The sequence below is a fragment of the Bos indicus genome, chromosome 2 (genome assembly GCF_029378745.1).
Source record: "Bos indicus isolate NIAB-ARS_2022 breed Sahiwal x Tharparkar chromosome 2, NIAB-ARS_B.indTharparkar_mat_pri_1.0, whole genome shotgun sequence".
Lineage (NCBI taxonomy): Eukaryota > Metazoa > Chordata > Mammalia > Artiodactyla > Bovidae > Bos > Bos indicus.
Genome location: NC_091761.1, coordinates 93,386,443 through 93,403,902, shown reverse-complemented (window position 1 = coordinate 93,403,902; position 17,460 = coordinate 93,386,443). Strand labels below are relative to the sequence as shown.

General features: G+C 38.9%; 1 protein-coding gene across 3 annotated transcripts in view; it reads right to left on the bottom strand.

Moving 5' to 3' along the window:
• PARD3B (par-3 family cell polarity regulator beta) overlaps positions 1-17,460 on the bottom strand; it is a 1,151,736-nt gene that overhangs the window by 498,687 nt on the left and 635,589 nt on the right. For all 3 annotated transcript variants that reach the window (XM_019975590.2, XM_070800250.1, XM_070800252.1), the window contains 3 exons: positions 14,815-15,173; positions 12,037-12,176; positions 10,814-10,942 (listed from right to left, as the gene is read on the bottom strand). In XM_019975590.2, the coding sequence (XP_019831149.2) occupies positions 10,814-10,942; positions 12,037-12,176; positions 14,815-15,173 (628 nt within the window). The remainder of the gene's footprint in view (positions 1-10,813; positions 10,943-12,036; positions 12,177-14,814; positions 15,174-17,460) is intronic.

Sequence of the window (17,460 nt, the reverse complement as noted above, 5' to 3'; positions counted from 1 at the left end):
TTAAATATCCTTTACAAAATGAACGCGTTTCCTTATCTTACACTGAGTGTACCTTAACGAATGTACAGATCACAGGCATCGGGGTAATTAGGCAAATCAAGGTCATCCCCCGAGCTTTGTAACCACCTTCTTATCCAGCTGCTCCATATCAACAGCTGGCATGAATTACTGGTAACATTTGGCTAACTGGATAATAAGAAGGATATAGTCCGTGGTTGGTCACAAGATTCCTTTTTCTGTGCTGTTTAAACATGTATATTCAGAAAATGCTTCTTTTTTTCTAGCCTCCAGAAGCCTAATCATGGCTTCAGTGGCCACTAATAAGACATATGTCTTATGCCATGAGAGTACAGCTGGATCTCATGGCTCTTCATCCTTAACTTTGCAAGAGAATGTAATTAGGCCCTGGTCCTCTGAAATGTCAGGAGAGCTTCTTTTCAGCACAGAATGCTCCTCCTTCCACCATCTTCTAAACTCCAACAAAACCAGCCTTGTGATAAAACCCATTAAGTATTTTCACTCTGACACCTGGAAGTCATACAACCTGGCAAAATGGCCAGCACTTCCTCCATCTGTTTTAATAATGCTGAACCAGAGCATTTATCATCATCTATTTTATCAAGACTAGATTTTGCTGACAAGGGTTCAGTAGAATTCTTTTAGGTATGAGTAGTGCCAGGGAGTAGCTGATGACTATTAATCCCTCAGGCTTGTGGGTTCTTGAACACATTTTAAAAACTGGCAGAGATTAAGAGCCTGGTCTTTTAGTACATAGCATGACTGAGAAGGTGTTATGCTTATCTCAGCGAGGTGGAAGTCTTCCTTTAAAAATATTTCTGATTTTCACAAACAAACATCTTTTGGTAAGGAGAAATATCTCTATGACTCATTTTCTGCCATCTTTAAAATGAAATGAATGGGAACAGCTAAGCATGGTGGCTTTGTGACAGGACGTGAGGATCACTTTCTTAGGAGCTTTGTAAAGTCTGACCTGTGTTCAACATAGCAGAATGGGGATGGTAGAGTATGGCCCATGACACCTTCCCTGTAGCATTTCATGCTGGAGATAAAGTTTGTTCTTGTTCAGTCCCTAAGTCATGTCCAACTCTTTGTGACCCCCTGAACTGCAGCACACCAGGCTTCCCTGTCCTTCACTGTTTCCCAGAGTTTGTTCAAACTCATGTCCATTGAGTCGGTAAAGCCATCCAACCATCTCATCCTCTGTCATCCCCTTCTCCTCCTGCCTTCAATCTTTCCCAGCATCAGGGTCTTTTCCAGTGAGTCAACTCTTCACATCAGGTGGCCAAAGTACTGGAGCTTCAGCTTCATCAGGAGTCCTTCCAATGAATATGCAAGATTGATTTCCTTTAGGATTGACTAGTTTGATTTCCTTGCAGTCCAAGGGACTCTCAAGAGTCATCTCCAGCACCACAATTTGAAAGCATCAGTTCTTCATTGTTCAGCCTTCTTTATGGTCCAACTCTCACATCTGTACATGACTACTGGAAAACCACAGCATTGACTAAAGGGGCCTTTGTTGGCAAAGTGATGTCTCTGCTTTTTAATACACTGGCTAGGTTTGCCATAGCTTTTCTTCCAAGGAGCAAGTGTCTTTTAATTTTTAGGCTGCAGTCACCATCCACAGTGGTTCTGGAGCCCCCGCAAAATAAAGCTGTCACTGTTTCCACTTTTTACCTATCTTGAGGAGGATCTAAAGAGTCTCTTGATGAGGGTGGAAGAGGAAAGTGAAAAAGCTATTTTAAAAACCAACATTCAAAAAACTAAGATCATGGTATCCGGTCCCATCACTTCATGGCAAATAGATGGGGAAAACCAAGTGTAACTGCAAACAAGCGTCAATAACCCAATCTTCTAAGTTTCTCTAAAAGTACTTCCCTTTCGTATCTGTCTAAATCTACAAGTTACAAGATGTCACATAACACATTTTGAGCACAATCAAATTGAGTGTGGAAATTTTAGAGCACAATCGAGTTGGGCCTGAAAAAGTCAAGTACAATTGAGTTTGCCTAAATGGATCAGGTGTAATTGAGTTGAGTAACTGGATTGCGCTGAGCACTGGCCCTTTGCCAAAATGAGGGGCACGTGGCCAAAGGGACGCAACTCAATTGGGCCTGAAATTTTCATTGAATACTTTTCACAGAGCAAGAAATTGTTTGTAGAATAAAAAAAATAAAGTTGAAAATGTGATTATTGGAGCTAGTCAGCTATGGGTACTAAGTCATCCTACAGGCCTTATAACTCTTTATAACTAATGGTTTTCAAATTTGAGGGGGCGTCAGAACCATCTGGAGTGTATGGTAAAATCCATCTTTGGGCTCCACCCCTAGAGTTTCTGATTTCTTAAGTCTTCAGGGAGCCTGAGAATTTGCATGTTTAACAAATTCTCAGGTGGTGCTACACTGCTGGTCTGAGACCATGCTTTGAGGACCACTGTTCTAACAAGTTATGGTAGCCAAGACTGAAACATTTTGAAGGTGCTTTAAACTACATTAATATTTCAAAAATGACTTTAATATTTTAAAATAAAATATACTGCTACTTATTTTTATATGCCTTTACAAATAAACTGTACAACTAGATCAGGCAGATGTCTTCATGATCATTTAAACGACCTAAACTGTCACTTACATTTAATACTATCCCTACCCCCATTGTCTTATGTGTAGTTAGAAGTTGCTAGAGCTCTGATGTCTAGGGAAATCGCTGAATATTTTTTTTTTTTGGTTTAAAATGACTGTAGTAGGATGGATAATGCATGAAATACAGATTAGGTATAGATTAGGGGTAATAGCTCTTTCAGTGATACCTTTTCTAGCTTTCTATATCATCTATTTTAATAATGCATAGCTTTCAGTTATTCGGTCAACAAATATTTACTGAGCACACAGTGTCCACCAGACACAGGAAATAACAACAGGAGTCAACATTATTGGACTGTGTGTTAGCATCTATGTTCAACTAATTCTCATAACAACCCTACAAAGTGGGTGCTATCATTGTCCTTATTTAACAAATGAAGAAATTAAGGCACTGAGAGATTAAGATTGTGAGAGAGGGGTTCACATTGAGGCCATGAGACCCCCAAACCTGGACTCTTAATTGCTATTTGTTCTTAAGGTGATTCAGAGACATGGTAAGGGGAGTTCTGAATATAAACGCAAACCTAACTGGAGCCCCATATCCCAGACTTAGGGGGTTCAAGCAGGTTCTGTTAAGTAAATATCTTAAGGAATTGAATGGTGAAAGAGAAGGGAAGGGGTGTTCTAAGCAGAGGGGAGTCTCACAGGAAATATTTGGCATGGAGAGGGCTCTGGTAACATCTTAAACAAGTGAAAAAAAGCCTGGCATGGCTCGAGAGTAGAGAGAAGGAAAAACAGTGACAATTCATAGATCAGCTTGGGAGGCATAAAAGGAATACAATTCTAGGCCAAAAATAATTGTTTCTTCTCCAAACCTGTTTATATATCTTCTATTTCTAGCCACCCAAATTCAAAACTTGGGAGTTTCTGATATACCTCATTCTATTAACCCAACGTCTATCAGATGCCAAAGCCGAAGTTTTCTATCTCCATTCCCAATGACTGGGGTGTCCTAACTGTGCACTTAATTATCTCTCATTGAGATGAGCAATGCTGATAACAAGTAACATTTGCTGAATCCCATTGCATGTGCCTGGTTCTAAGTACTACATACGTATCTCATTTAATGCTAATAGACAATCTCTTAAGTAGATATTAATCTGATCCCCATTTTTTTAATGAGGAGTGGGAGCACAGGGAAGTAACTTACCCAAGGCCACTCAGTCAATCAGGATCCAACCCAGGAATGGCTAGTATCAGATCCCAAGCTCCTAACCATCACATTCTAGTGAACTGGAATAGCTTTAAGCAGGAATCTAATACCCCTTTGCCCCTTTCAAACACTTTCTCATGTTAGCTCCTTGATCAGTAATCTACTAGGGTGGGCTGTTTAGTATCTCCTTGATATATTCTGTATTTTTCAATCTCAGTATTTAAATTTGCTTTTTCCTTCTCTCTTGTGGCTCTGCATTTTGAAATCCTACTCAATCATCAAAATTCTTCTCAAGGACCTTTATGTTTTTATAAGTTTTTTTGGTCCCCAACTTTGAATCCAAACCCTTCAGTTGTATAATTTGATGAACCCACTCTTTTTTTTTCTTTATGGGCTAGACCCTTTTTGAAGGCAGGAACACATTTTATTGACTCTGAAGTTCATCTTTCAGAGTCTGGACTACTGGTTGAGTAGAAATGCAGGAAGAAGTAAACAGAAATTACTGCAGAAAGAGGCAGAAATGGAGACTGTGTCTTAGCCAGGACTCCATCTGAAGTCAGAGAACCGAGTTACTTGGAGAATCTATAAAATATAGCAATGCATTTTGGTTTCTGCGTAATTATTTAAATTCTAAAACATAACTCATGCACTTTGGTTTGGGTAGAAAAATCATTCTGAAACCATCCTTCAATTTCTGCTCCTTTTCCACAAATAACCACTATAATATTCATTCTTCCTTAAGTACCTTGGTTAATTAAGCATGGGGTCATTTTGAATCAAATAGCCAAAGGGAAATAAAATAATGTATCAGTTAAATGAGGTTCATCTAAAATTTCAAACTAAAATTCTTGTATGATTCATGACGTTAAATAATTTGACATTTGAGATATGAAGCTTTTACTTAGGAAGAAGGACCATGAAGAAGTTTAGGCCATGTGTCATTTGAGAAGGTAGATACAGGGACTGGTAGATACTGTAGTGTTGGAATTTCAGCAGCTATTCGGGGAGCTTCCACATATGCCTGCATCATTTTTTTTTCTCAGCAAAAGCAATGTTCCTAAGTGAAGGTCAGATCAGCATGACAAACATGGCTAACTTTGGGATCTCAATCATTCCAAGCAGGAGCAACTTGCTTGCTTGAAATACAGTTAATCCCCCTTGCAGAGGCCAGCGCTTAATAGCAGGCAAACTTGGCAGGTAGAAATTATAAATACATTTGAAATTTTCTCAGCTTGTTTTACCCACCAGGAGTTGCTGTGATTTTCAGGATAATTTAAAGATAAGGCAGCAGGTCAGAACATGAAATGTTAAAGAGGTTAACAATGAAATGGCAGAATAGTTCTTTTCCCCCAGTAAATGAAACGAGACAGCCACATACCTGATACATACATGGCAAATAAGCCAATGCCTCTTTCTCTGAAGTCCTTAAAAATAAAGTCAAGGAATACACAAAAAACTTTTCATTTTCAGGATTTTTTCTAAATGGAATATTAGCTTTATTTGACACTTGGCAAAAGACAAAAAGAATTTCAGGTATCAAGAATGGAAAAAAATTTGTAGACCATGTCTCTCACAGAACAGACCAAACGAACCACTGAATAAGTAGCACAGTTTTCAAGTACGATCACAAACACAGCAGATTTACCTTCTGATTCTATTACCAATACTAATCTCAAAGTCCCTTTTGCAAAAATGTTCCTCGTGTGAACATTTCTTTAATAAACTCTCACCCAGTAAGAGGATGAGAACATCAAAGGATCTTCTGGACTAGGATTCTACCAAGATCACCTTTGAAGTACAGTTCTTTTGGTAAAGATACTAGAGAGAGCTAAATAGTGATGATGCTATTATATAAATTCCCTTCATTTGCTTTTCAACCCAGCCTGTGGCAGTTGGAAAGTTGGCTAAATGTGCCATCATACTTGTGATACTGACCAAATTGCTCAGGAAGGAAGGCTTGGACCAGCAAACACAGGAATTCAGCACTGTTCTCTTATGTGGCAAGTCAGGAGAAATGACCAGGAAATGAATGCTGGGGCCTTTGGAATGACAGAGGGTCACATCTGAGAGACCATCCTATACTGGGCCTTCCTGTGGAACTGCTGACCACACGCTCCCTTGGCGGTGAGAGTTAAGACTTCACAGGAAGTTAATGATAACAAGGAAGTAAGGAAGATTTAACTGTCAGAAAACAGGCAGAGCAGTGCTGTTAAGAGGGTACAGAGCTCACGAAATAGCACGGCTTAACAAAAGCGAGAGGACAGTTTCTCAGAACAGGAAACCAATAAACAGTTTGTTTTCTTCAAAGGAGACAGAATCAGACAAAAGCAGGAAATGCTGTCCTTCCTTCATCCTGCCAGGTTTTTAATGGAAAGTCAAGTGGGTGCATCATTCAAAATAAGGGAGAAGAGACTGAAATGATACCACCTTTGCTTTTTTTCTGAAAGAGAAACACAAAGATGCATCACGTCGCACGCTCTTCATTCTGTGCTTTCGAAGAGTCCAATTCCACACTCTGAATATTTCCCACTGAAAGAGCCCCATGCATGCCACACGTGACTGCTTTATAAACTTCCTGCGGAGTTCCTGCTATTTAGCATTCAAGACAGGTATTTGGGCTGGAAAAATAATATTATTCCATATTTTTCCAAAACAAAGATTCTGGGTCCCCATTACTTAAGTAAGCCTCAAAGGCGCTTGCTTTGCTGTGGTTACATATTCCACATATTTGGATAGTTAGAAGTCATATAATTTTTAAAAAGACTATTTGCCAGGGGATTCCAAGAGAATGGATACTAACCACATGCCCTCCAAATTTTGTGTAACACGGAAAATGATGAGAACACAGAATTTATTTTCACTCATTATCTCATAGTTGCACAATAAAGTTAATATGCTCCCTGGTGGGCTTGGGCTACGATATCATTTTCTGGAATAGAAATCCAATTTCACGAAATTATATTAAATAAGAGTGAAAGAATATGTACAGGCTGCCTGGCTTGTAAATTTGGTTGGTTATACAAGTTTTGTCTGTAATTCAGTATTTTGCACCAGAGTACATTTTAAAACAATGAAGAAGAAAACAATGTTCAAAGTAGTTGTTAGTCCCAGGTAAGCCTGCCCAAATCTATTTACCCCATAATACCTATATAGTACTGTGTTTACAATACTACAGAAGTGGTAATGTACTAGAAGAAATAAACATCACTAACACACTGAGTATTGTGTGTATCTTTCAGCTCCCTTTAGTCCAAAAATTCTATTATTCCATTTGCTAACTTCTAGATATAAGTGTGTTTGACTAAAAATGTTTTCAGAGTTCCAAACTGGACTAAGATCAACATTCTTTTCCCCCTTATTGGGACGGGGAGAGTAGGGGTTTGAGGGATGGGGAGAGCTTCTAGGAAGAAGGAATTAGTGCATTTGGGAATTCTAATGGACATATGGGAAAAGGGTATAAAGAACTGTTCAATTGGGAATGAGGGGACTCATTAGGGCTTGAGTTTCTAGTTGGAATTCTGCTGTTGGGTTCTTCTTCATGCCTATGGACTGCCTGAGATATTTCTCTTTACATTCAGGATTTTAGTCCTCCCAGGACCATAGCTCATCAGAATACAGATGTTCTGTATTATACAAAAGTTCCTTCCTTGTTCTCCTATCCCTTAAACAAGTATATAGTCCTACTGAGGTTTTTGTTTTGTTTTGTTTTGAGTTTTTATCACCAGCAACCAAAAATTGAACAAGAAGTATAAGGGCTTCCTGCTATATATCCATGCTGCCTCCTTTGGCCTGTCTGACTCTTTGTGACCCTGTGGGCTGGGGTCTGCCAGGTTCCTCTGTCCAGGAGATTTTCCAGGCAAGAATATCAGAGTGGATTGCCCTTTACTCCTCCAGCAGATATTCCTGATCCAGGGATTGAACCAGTCTCCTGTATTGCAGGCAGACTCTTTACCACTTGAGCTGTCAGGGAAGCCCCTTTTTATATTGTTCCCTTTCACTTTGACCCTTGTAGAAAAAAGATCAAGGTCTTTGGATAAATAAAAGATGGAAGAAAAAAATCTATCTGGATTTAGATTTTAAAAAGTCTGCTGCTGCTGCTAAGTTGCTTCAGTCATGTTCGACTCTCTGCGACCCCACAGATGGCAGCCCACCAGGTTCCCCAGTCCCTGGGATTCTCCAGGCAAAAACACTGGAGTGGGTTGCCATTTCCTTCTCCAATGCATGAAAGTGAAAAGTGAAAGTGAAGTCGCTCAGTCATGTCCGACTCCTAGCGACCCCATGGACTGCAGCCCACCAGACTCCTCCATCCATGGGATTTCCCAGGCAAGACTTCAAATTTTGACAGCATATCTCTTTAGGAACTGTAAGGCACTTCAGTGAGATGAGGCAGAAACTCAAGATTCTGCCTTCCAAAGTGGCTGGGTCAACTATCAGAAAGGAGATGGTAAGTGCATCTACCCTTCCCTATTTTATCATGGATCTTCTCAAAGCATACAATAGGATACAAGGAAAAACGGGTAAGATGATGGGAAAGAGAAGGAAGATCAAAAAGAAATTCTATGGTACAGGAACATAGAAAGAAGAGGTGCCTTTGGCTAGTACTAAGGAGGGTTAATATATGAGCATTGGTTCAGGAAGGCTGTCTATTCAAACTTGTATTTAAACACATGTAACAGAATATTCGGAGAAGGCAATGGCAACCTACTCCAGTACTCTTGCCTGGAAAATCCCATGGGCGGAGGAGCCTGGTAGGCTGCAGTCCATGGGGTCACTAAGAGTCAGACACAACTGAGTGACTTCACTTTCATTTTTCACTTTCATGCACTGCAGGAGGAAATGGCAACCCACTCCAGTGGTTTTGCCTGGAGAATCCCAGGGATGGGGGAGCCTGGTGGGCTGCCGTCTATGGGGTCGCATAGGGTCGGACACGACTGAAGCAACTTAGCAGCAGAATCAGCAGCAACACAATATTAGACCCAGAGTAGGTGTCTTAGACATTGTCTAGTCTTATCATCTAACCAATGGGAGAACTGTTTTTAGAGCATCTTGGACAGATGGTGAGGCAAGTTCTGTTTCAGTATGCTAAATAATCTATTTCCTTCTTGGACAGCTCTAACAGCTAGAAAGCGCTTGTAATGTTATCACTTCCAGCCATTTATTTTGGAACAGGCTCACATAGGGCAGGAAATTAGTCTTTATTATTATTTTTTTATCCCCAGAACCTTCAAATTAGTGCACAATGCATGCTCAACAATTTGTTTTTTGGATTAATTGGTAAGTAAATTAATGGACATAAACTATCTGAAGCAACAGGTTAAAATTTACTTTCTAATCTGTATAATAATTCTTTATATATGTGATAGCAATTATCAGTACTAAATTTTTTTTTTCAAGTTAACTATACTTAGTTCTTAGTTCAGTCGCTCAGTCATGTCTCACTCTTTGCAACCCCATGAATCGCAGCACGCCAGGCCTCCCTGTCCATCACCAACTCCTGGAGTTCACTCAGACTCACAACCATGGAGTCAGTGATGCCATCCAGCCATCTCATCCTCTGTCGTCCCCTTCTCCTCCTGCCCCCAATCCCTCCCAGCATCAGCGTCTTTTCCAATGAGTCAACTCTTCGCATGAGGTGGCCAAAGTATTGGAGTTTCAGCTTTAGCATCATTCCTTCCAAAGAAATCCCAGGGCTGATCTCCTTCAGAATGGACTGGTTGGATCTCCTTGCAGTCCAAGGGACTCTCAAGAGTCTTCTCTAACACCACAGTTCAAAAGCATCAATTCTTTGGCGTTCAGCCTTCTTCACAGTCCAACTCTCACATCCATACATGACCACAGGAAAAACCATAGCCTTACTCAATTTTGTCAACTAACACTCACTGTTCTGATGATCTAACTCAAGGAAAACCTATCATATTACCCATATGTGCCTTTGCCATTTCTTACATAGATTCAAAGAAAATAAAAATTAAAAGATAATTAAAATTCCTTTTTCTCATATCTATTCTTCTTTAGTATTAGTCATAAAAATCCTCTGAATTTTCTAAATCATCCTTAAATATTTCAACAATAAATATTATGTGTCAGTAGTAAAAAAAAAACGAGAAAATGAAAATCTGGCATAACGCACTGACAATCTGGGTGCATCTCCTTCCAGATATTTTATAAAGATTCTTAATGTTATTGTCATACTGTATATATCACTTCATGCCCAACTTTTTACTTAATATATCCTGTACATTCTCTCATATTCTTATTAATTCTTCACAGAGATGATTTAAGTACTTATTATATTTCATTGGAAAGCTATCCAGTTATTTATTTAACCAATACCTCCTGGTCGTACTGTGCTCAATATATCACTGCAATAAATAGGACTGGAGAAAAAAAATCAATGTAGAAGAATTTTTCCCACATCTTTGATGATTAGTTTGGGACAAATTACTAAAATTGTAGTTACTAGGTCAAAGGATACACGTTTTTAATAAGACTTGAAGTTCTCTTTCTTGAGACGTCTTTCCCAGGCTTCAAGATGAAGTTAATTCCCTTGTAAGGTATTACTGTAGCACTCTGCAACTTGCTTTCATAATCTTTATCACCATTTAAAATACTTGGTTATATTTTAATTTTCCTTTGGACTGCAAACTGCATTGAGGTAGGACCATGAACATTTCTGCTGATGGTGTTTTGCATGGGGCCTAGGCCATAGCATATACTCGATGTGCATTTTATTAAGTTGAATATTGTTAAATTGCTTCCTTGAAGGGTGTTTTCATATTCATATATTTGAAGCACTGTTTGCATTTACCCATCTCACTGCATCATCTTTCTAAAACAGTGATACTCCAAATGGGGCAAAACTCTCTGTGTGATTCACTCTTTTTTTTTCCTCCAACAAATTAAGCCTATGACTTAGAACTCATTTCTCAGCTATTATGAATTCAGTAAGTGTATGATGTGCTTTGCTGAAAACTCAGTATGACTGTGATCTGAACATTACCAGCTCTCGGGGTAGGAAAGTTCCTTCTTGGCGGGCTATGACCAGCGATGCAGTCTCTCCCTGCTTAGTGCTCCTCAGCATGGCCACAAGCTCTTCCTGAGTTCGTCCAGTGACATCTCTGCCATTGACCTAATGCAGACAAGCATATAAGCAGCCAAGTTACAACACTGCCAGCCTGTCCGCCCTAGACGGTTTTTGAAAGCATGCAGCAAATGGGCTCTCATGATCAAGGAAATTCTGGGAAGCTGAAAACTGAGTATGCGAGTCCAAACCAATCATGTTTATGATACTAGCAATATGCCAGCCATCATTACTATGGCACTGGACAGTCTCAGACATTCAGTAATTGGCATCGGCAGTTTTTCCCTAAGACATCACATTCTTAGAGAAGACAAATCAAACTGACAGATACCAGAGAATCATTCCTCAAGTAGGGAGTAAGCTGATTTCAAATGCTTAACTGGTACTGTTCTCCACTGAATATAAACAGGAGAAATGGATTTTTATCACATGGTCAATTCTTGCAGACATGAGTTTTTGTTATAATTCTACAGTGTTCTCTATGTTAGAAAGTTATGGTAACTAGGTTACCATACATTATTGGAGATTCTAATTTGGGGCTACATTAATCATTTGAACCATTTTCTTTCATGATCTAGAACTATAACAAAGCTCTGGTGTTGCTTCCATGCCATGGGCAAGTTAAACCGAACCAGTTTCCATGAAGATGATTTCTTGAAAGGTAAATTGACAATATATGTAGACAAGAAGATAATACTATTAAACAAAAATAAATGGAAAAAAGAAAGCCTCTTCCTTTGAGTATCCCAAATACTTCTCCATATGCATAGACTGAACTAACACCGACTGGCCCATTCTTAGAGAAGTTTAAAGAAACTATTACAAGCACTTGAGTGCAACTTTGCAATTCTTAGCTCTAACTGAATATATGCTGAACTGATGGATATGACTCAAATCCCCCAGGAACTCTAAGAGGTGGAAGTAAGAAAGAGGAGGTAGGAAAAACTTTTCAGTATTTGACTCCATATCACTGCCCTTATTGAGGACTTACAAAGTTAGCTATTGATTAACCAGTTTTCTAATTCAAGTCCTTATCTTGTCTACAAGTACACTTTTCAATATAATTAATTTAAAATTTAATAAATTTCATTTACTTAAACACAAAGAAATATTTTATTGAAGATATTCATTCTAATTCTTACCTCCAAAATTCTGTCCCCTGATTGCAGGCGGCCATCTTTTATCGCTGCTCCCTTTGGTAAAATGTTTTTTACAAAAATGGGACCTGGACCATGTATGGAGGAATCTCTGGTAACCACAGTGAAACCAAGTCCTTCAGGCCCTAATGTATAAGACCAAGAAAATGCATGATCACCTTCAGCTGGAGAAATATTATATTCAGTCTTATAAGTTAAACCAACCTAATTTAGACTAACATAGAAAAAGTGAAATACTGACATTCTATCAAATATCTTAAATATGTTTGAGTTTCTAGTTTTAAATACAGATTACAGTTCTTGACAGGCCATGATTATATTACCATGAATTTAGGGCCAGGGTAGATGTGTAACACTTGCTTTTATTAAGGTCTTACAAGAAATGCCACATGTTATCCATACACCTGGGGGACTGACTTCTTAATAAACCGTAACCTGACTTCACACTTTCCTGAGAAGCAAGAGGCCATCTGACATGTTGGCTTTCAATCAACTAGCCAGCCCATGGCTCTCTCCCCACCTGCATCTCCATTTCTGTGTACTTCATCACATCGCCACATCACTGGTTCCTGCTACTCCTGTTCTGTTCTCTTACACAGCCAATCTCTTTTGAGTTTTGTTTTTTTACTCTGTGTGAATGCTTAGATTTTTTACTCTGTGACATGCTTAGATTTTTCTTTACCCTAAAGAATCCTTACTTCAGTCCTACTGCTTCTTCACTCTTCCACTACCAATGACCTATCTGTGACCATATCAGTCATTTTTCCTATCCTGATCTTTCCCCTTCTCTAGCTTTGACACTTCTCACCAACCATTTTCTTGAAATTAACTCCCCTCTTGGTTTTCATATACTCATTACTTGGTTTTCTTTATACTTTCTATTTTTCTACATCTCTGATCACAACACGTCTGTCACTCTTTCTCTTACCTACTGATGTCCTGTGTAAACACAGATGTTCCCCAAGGATCTGGAACAACTTGTCCTCTAGACTCTGCCTTGCCTGGCTCCTGTCTCCAAACACCATCTCTCTACAGATGACACTGACATCTATTTGTTTGGCTCTAATCTCTCTGGTGTCAGTTTCCAGGCTATCACCAGCACTTTAAACTTCACTGCAAACTTCCTTCTCCATCCCAGATCCTGGCCTTTTACACTTAAAATTCTAATTTCTTGTAATGGCATCCCCATCGTGCAAGCCACCTTGGCTGAAAACCAACAATAACTGTAATTCCTTTCTCTTTCCATCTACACCCACTCAGTGATTTAGGCATAAATATTACACTGGGCACCCTTTACTGATCCCTTGTTATCTGTTCTCTCCTTTAGTATATCTTTTTGCTGTCAGATTAATCTTCTTAAAACACAGCTCTGGGATGTAATATCCTTTATTTTTGCATCCAAAGCTTTCTGATGGATTTTTAAGGTCACGTTCCATGTCTAACTTTTCTATCCTCAAAGCACTCAACCCCATGCCTTATACATAGCTGCATAATTTGTATGAAAAGTACAAGTGATGCATTTACATAAAAAAGCCTAATTGTGTATCCTAGTCAATACATTTTCTTCCCAGTATAAAATTCTTATAGGAGGACAAAATTTTGACTAGAGGATCTTTCAGAATAATCTCTATATCCTGATTAAATGCATATGTTACATGCTTTAAATATATGTTAATATGTATTCAAAAACTACCTTGGGATCATTATATTTTCTATTAATTCCAACAGGAATCCATAAAATATTGGTTTCTTTTGAATGAAGTCCTAAAAATCCCAGTGGATTGCAGAAGGTTCAGTGGGTGAAGGGACTATGAGAAGGAGTCACAAAATAAAAGTACAGAAATACATAAATGTGTATGTGTGCATGTATAATACTGTATAAATATGTATGAACACACACGATCTAGTCATTGATCTGGGCTTGAAACGGATAAAAAACTTTTAAAAAGATGAAAAAATAAAACGTTATATATGCTTTTGAAATTAAAAATATTTGAAACATTATTTGCATTGTTGAATTTGTGAAATCACTAATTACCCCGTATTTGCTGAGGAATAATTTTTGCTGGTATAAAACTATCTTAGAGAACCAGAAACAAAAATACGGGCTTTTCAGACTTGGACTAAAGGATGATTCAAAAATCACTGAGTGAGTGAGTGAAAGTTGCTGAGTTGTGTCTGACTCTTTGTGACCCTACCGGAGTAGGTAGCCTTTCCCTTCTCCAGGGAATCTTCCCAACCCAGGGATCGAACCCAGGTCTCCTGCATTGCAGGAGGATTCTTTACCAGCTGAGCCACCAGGGAAGCCCAAGAATAGTGGAGTGGGTAGCCTATCCCTTCTCTAGCGGATCTTCCTGACCCAGGAATTGAACAGGGGACTCCTGCACTGCAGGTGAATTCTTGACCAACTGAGCTATCAGGGAAGCCTAATCTCACTCAAAACAGAGACGACTGAATTTCAGTGCCTATTTAGTCTAAGTTGTGATACAGTATCACTCTCCTCCTATCAAGTTTATAATGGTTTTATTTCCCAGCATGTCTTTATCACTTTCTTGTTTCAAATAATCTATACTCTCCAGAAAAAAAAAAAAAATAAAGAAATACTACAATTTCAAGAAATTTAAGTTACTGCAGTATACACTTCAATTTATTCTTTGATTCAATTAAATGAAAGAATTAACAAAATTAGCCTTAATGTATTTCTCTTAACCAATTTTACATGTTACAATAATAGAATGCTATTAAGCATAATTTAATAATTACCTTTCTTTAGGTCAATCTTAATTTTCTTTGCATTCTTCTTGCTGCCAAACCCCATGAGTGGGGAGAGTGAGGGAGAGGATGGTTTTCTACCTAGTCTTGGTACTCGGGGGCTCCTGCTCTGTTGCAGAGAAGTTGATGCATCTTCTTCAGGACTGCTTGTTCCTGTGAGATTTATTGTCTTTATTCCTGATTTTCCATGGACAGGAGGCGGCTCCTTTGTTCTCAACACGTGATCATTGTTGCCAAAAATGCTTAGAGGTCCAATGACTGCTTTTTCATACTGTTCCCGGTTCTGAGGTGGAAGCACGTGGAGGAGTACACTTGGAGATTTCATTGCCTGACGGAAGAGGTCCTGAGCCCTTGAAAGACAGTGAATGTATAGTGATCCTATGTCCCAGCATGCTGTCTAAAGCACCCAGAGTCACAGCTATGGGAGCAGCCCAGGAGCATACGCAAAGGAGGCGCTCTCACTGTTACTACCAATATGACTTTGCTAACTAAGTGCTAGTTACCACGCATGCCCTGCTTATGAGGCGCCACTGCACTGGGCTATATGTGCATTAGCAACCTGCATGATGCTCTCTTTCAGTTTTTTTTTAAACAACGATGTTAGGTAGGTATGCTGCTGCTGCTGCTGCTAAGTCCTGTCAGTCGTGTCCGACTCTGTGTGACCCCATAGACGGCAGCCCACCAGGCTCCCCTGTCCCTGGGATTCTCCAGGCAAGAACACTAGAGTGGGTTGCCATTTCCTTCTCCAGTCAGGTAGGTATACTTAGGTCTTATTTTGCAAAATGAAGAAACTAAGGCTCAGAGAGATTAACTGGTCTAACGACCCACAGCTTTTAAGCATTTCTAAATCTGAAATTCTATCCAGAAGTGTTTACTGAACTCAACATAAAAGAAATCTCTAATTTTAAATGGAAAGAAAAAAATCTTTGATAGTGGTTATCAGATTATCATTTGGTTTCCTTTTAGGACTTTATTCTGTAGGACAGGTCTTTTCTAATGTGGGTTGTGTTCAAGAAGCTCAATTTTGACACAGACAGTTCTCCATGGTGACATTTAGTAGGTATGTTGATTGTGCCAAATATCACAGTGGACTGTCAACGCAAAATGCATACTTTCTGTTATTTATTTCACTAAAGAGTACCTGCATTTTTTACTTTTTTTGTTTTAGTACTTTGTGCTTTTCTTCAAATTTCCTACTACTTTTTCTTTCCTTCTTCCTATGCCTCCTTATACCTTATGACCAGGTAAAACAACAATCTTTCCCAGCTTTCTTATCAATGAGATGAAGGGCAATAGGGAATCTGGCTCAGTTGGGAGGCAGGAACTTTTTTGTTCCATTTCTCTTTCTTATTTCTTGAAACTCAGAAGTGATGGAGGGAACTCAAGCAATTACCTTGTGACCATGAGATAGCTTAAAGATAGTAGCCACATAAGAAGGATGGCCAAGCAGAAAGATGGAAGATGCCTAATTCACTGATGATGGTGAGCCCTCCAAACTAAGTCTAGACTTCCACCTCCACACTTACTTGTCCTTAAAAAAGGTAAATTTTGTTTAAGATACCTTTAGTTCAGGTCTTTGTTACTAGCAGCCACACCAAATAAAAATTAATCACAATTCCAACTGCTATCTAAGCTCCTCCTCACCTTATTAATGAAGAGCTTACATTGCTAGTGGAGAAGGGAGAAGACTTCATACAGACAGCCCAACTCCTCCAGTAGATTTTTGACTAGGATTCAATTCCTAGTCCATATCGAAATTTTATAAGCCTTGATTTCCACCTCAGTAATACAGGGAGTAATGTCTGCCTTGCATTACTATTAAGTCTTGGTAAAAAGCACAGTGACATATAAAAATAATATCATTATTGATAAGAATTATAATTTTGCCTATTATTCATTATTTTAAGAAACAGTCTCTAGAGGCTTCATTTTTTCCTACACTGAAGCAGCTAGTGCCCACTGCCACTCCGTCCACAACTACTCACCCTTTCTACCCAACATAATATTGGCAACTAATGGTCACCGAGAAGGCAGAGTTGTTTTTGTTTGAAACAGTAGAGTTCAATGATTATTACTAAAGGGTATTAGTAATTAGTCCCTTATTCCATTGCAATGCCAATATACATTTTAAAAAGCATATGTACACTGCTGCATAGTCTAATTCTTAGGTATAAAGACCTATTCCTATAACATTTCACATGCAGAGAAATAATTTCTTGAGGGAGAGTATTTTACATTTTTTTTCCATTTGTTTCTATTATTCGGTGAGTCCTCATAAACATCTCTCACAGATATTTAGTTTAAGGAAGACTGCTGACACCAAGGAAGTTAATTAATAAGCCGAACTAACAGTCTGTGAAAAGAGTCATTAAATACCAGTCTAACTGACCCGTATCCCAAGAAAAACAAGCCAGTCTATCGATGTCACAGAAAAGACAGCTAGGCAGAAGGCTTGCTTCGTTCTATACTTTGTCTTTCTCCGGGCTGTCAGGGACTTGTGCAGGCCACTCCTGAGTATGCTCAAACACAGGATGCATTTGAAAATGGATGTTCTGGAGTCAAAGGGAACTAACCAGAAATTATACCTACAGTTTTGATCATAATGAGTACAGTAATGATTATAATAAGCATTTTAGG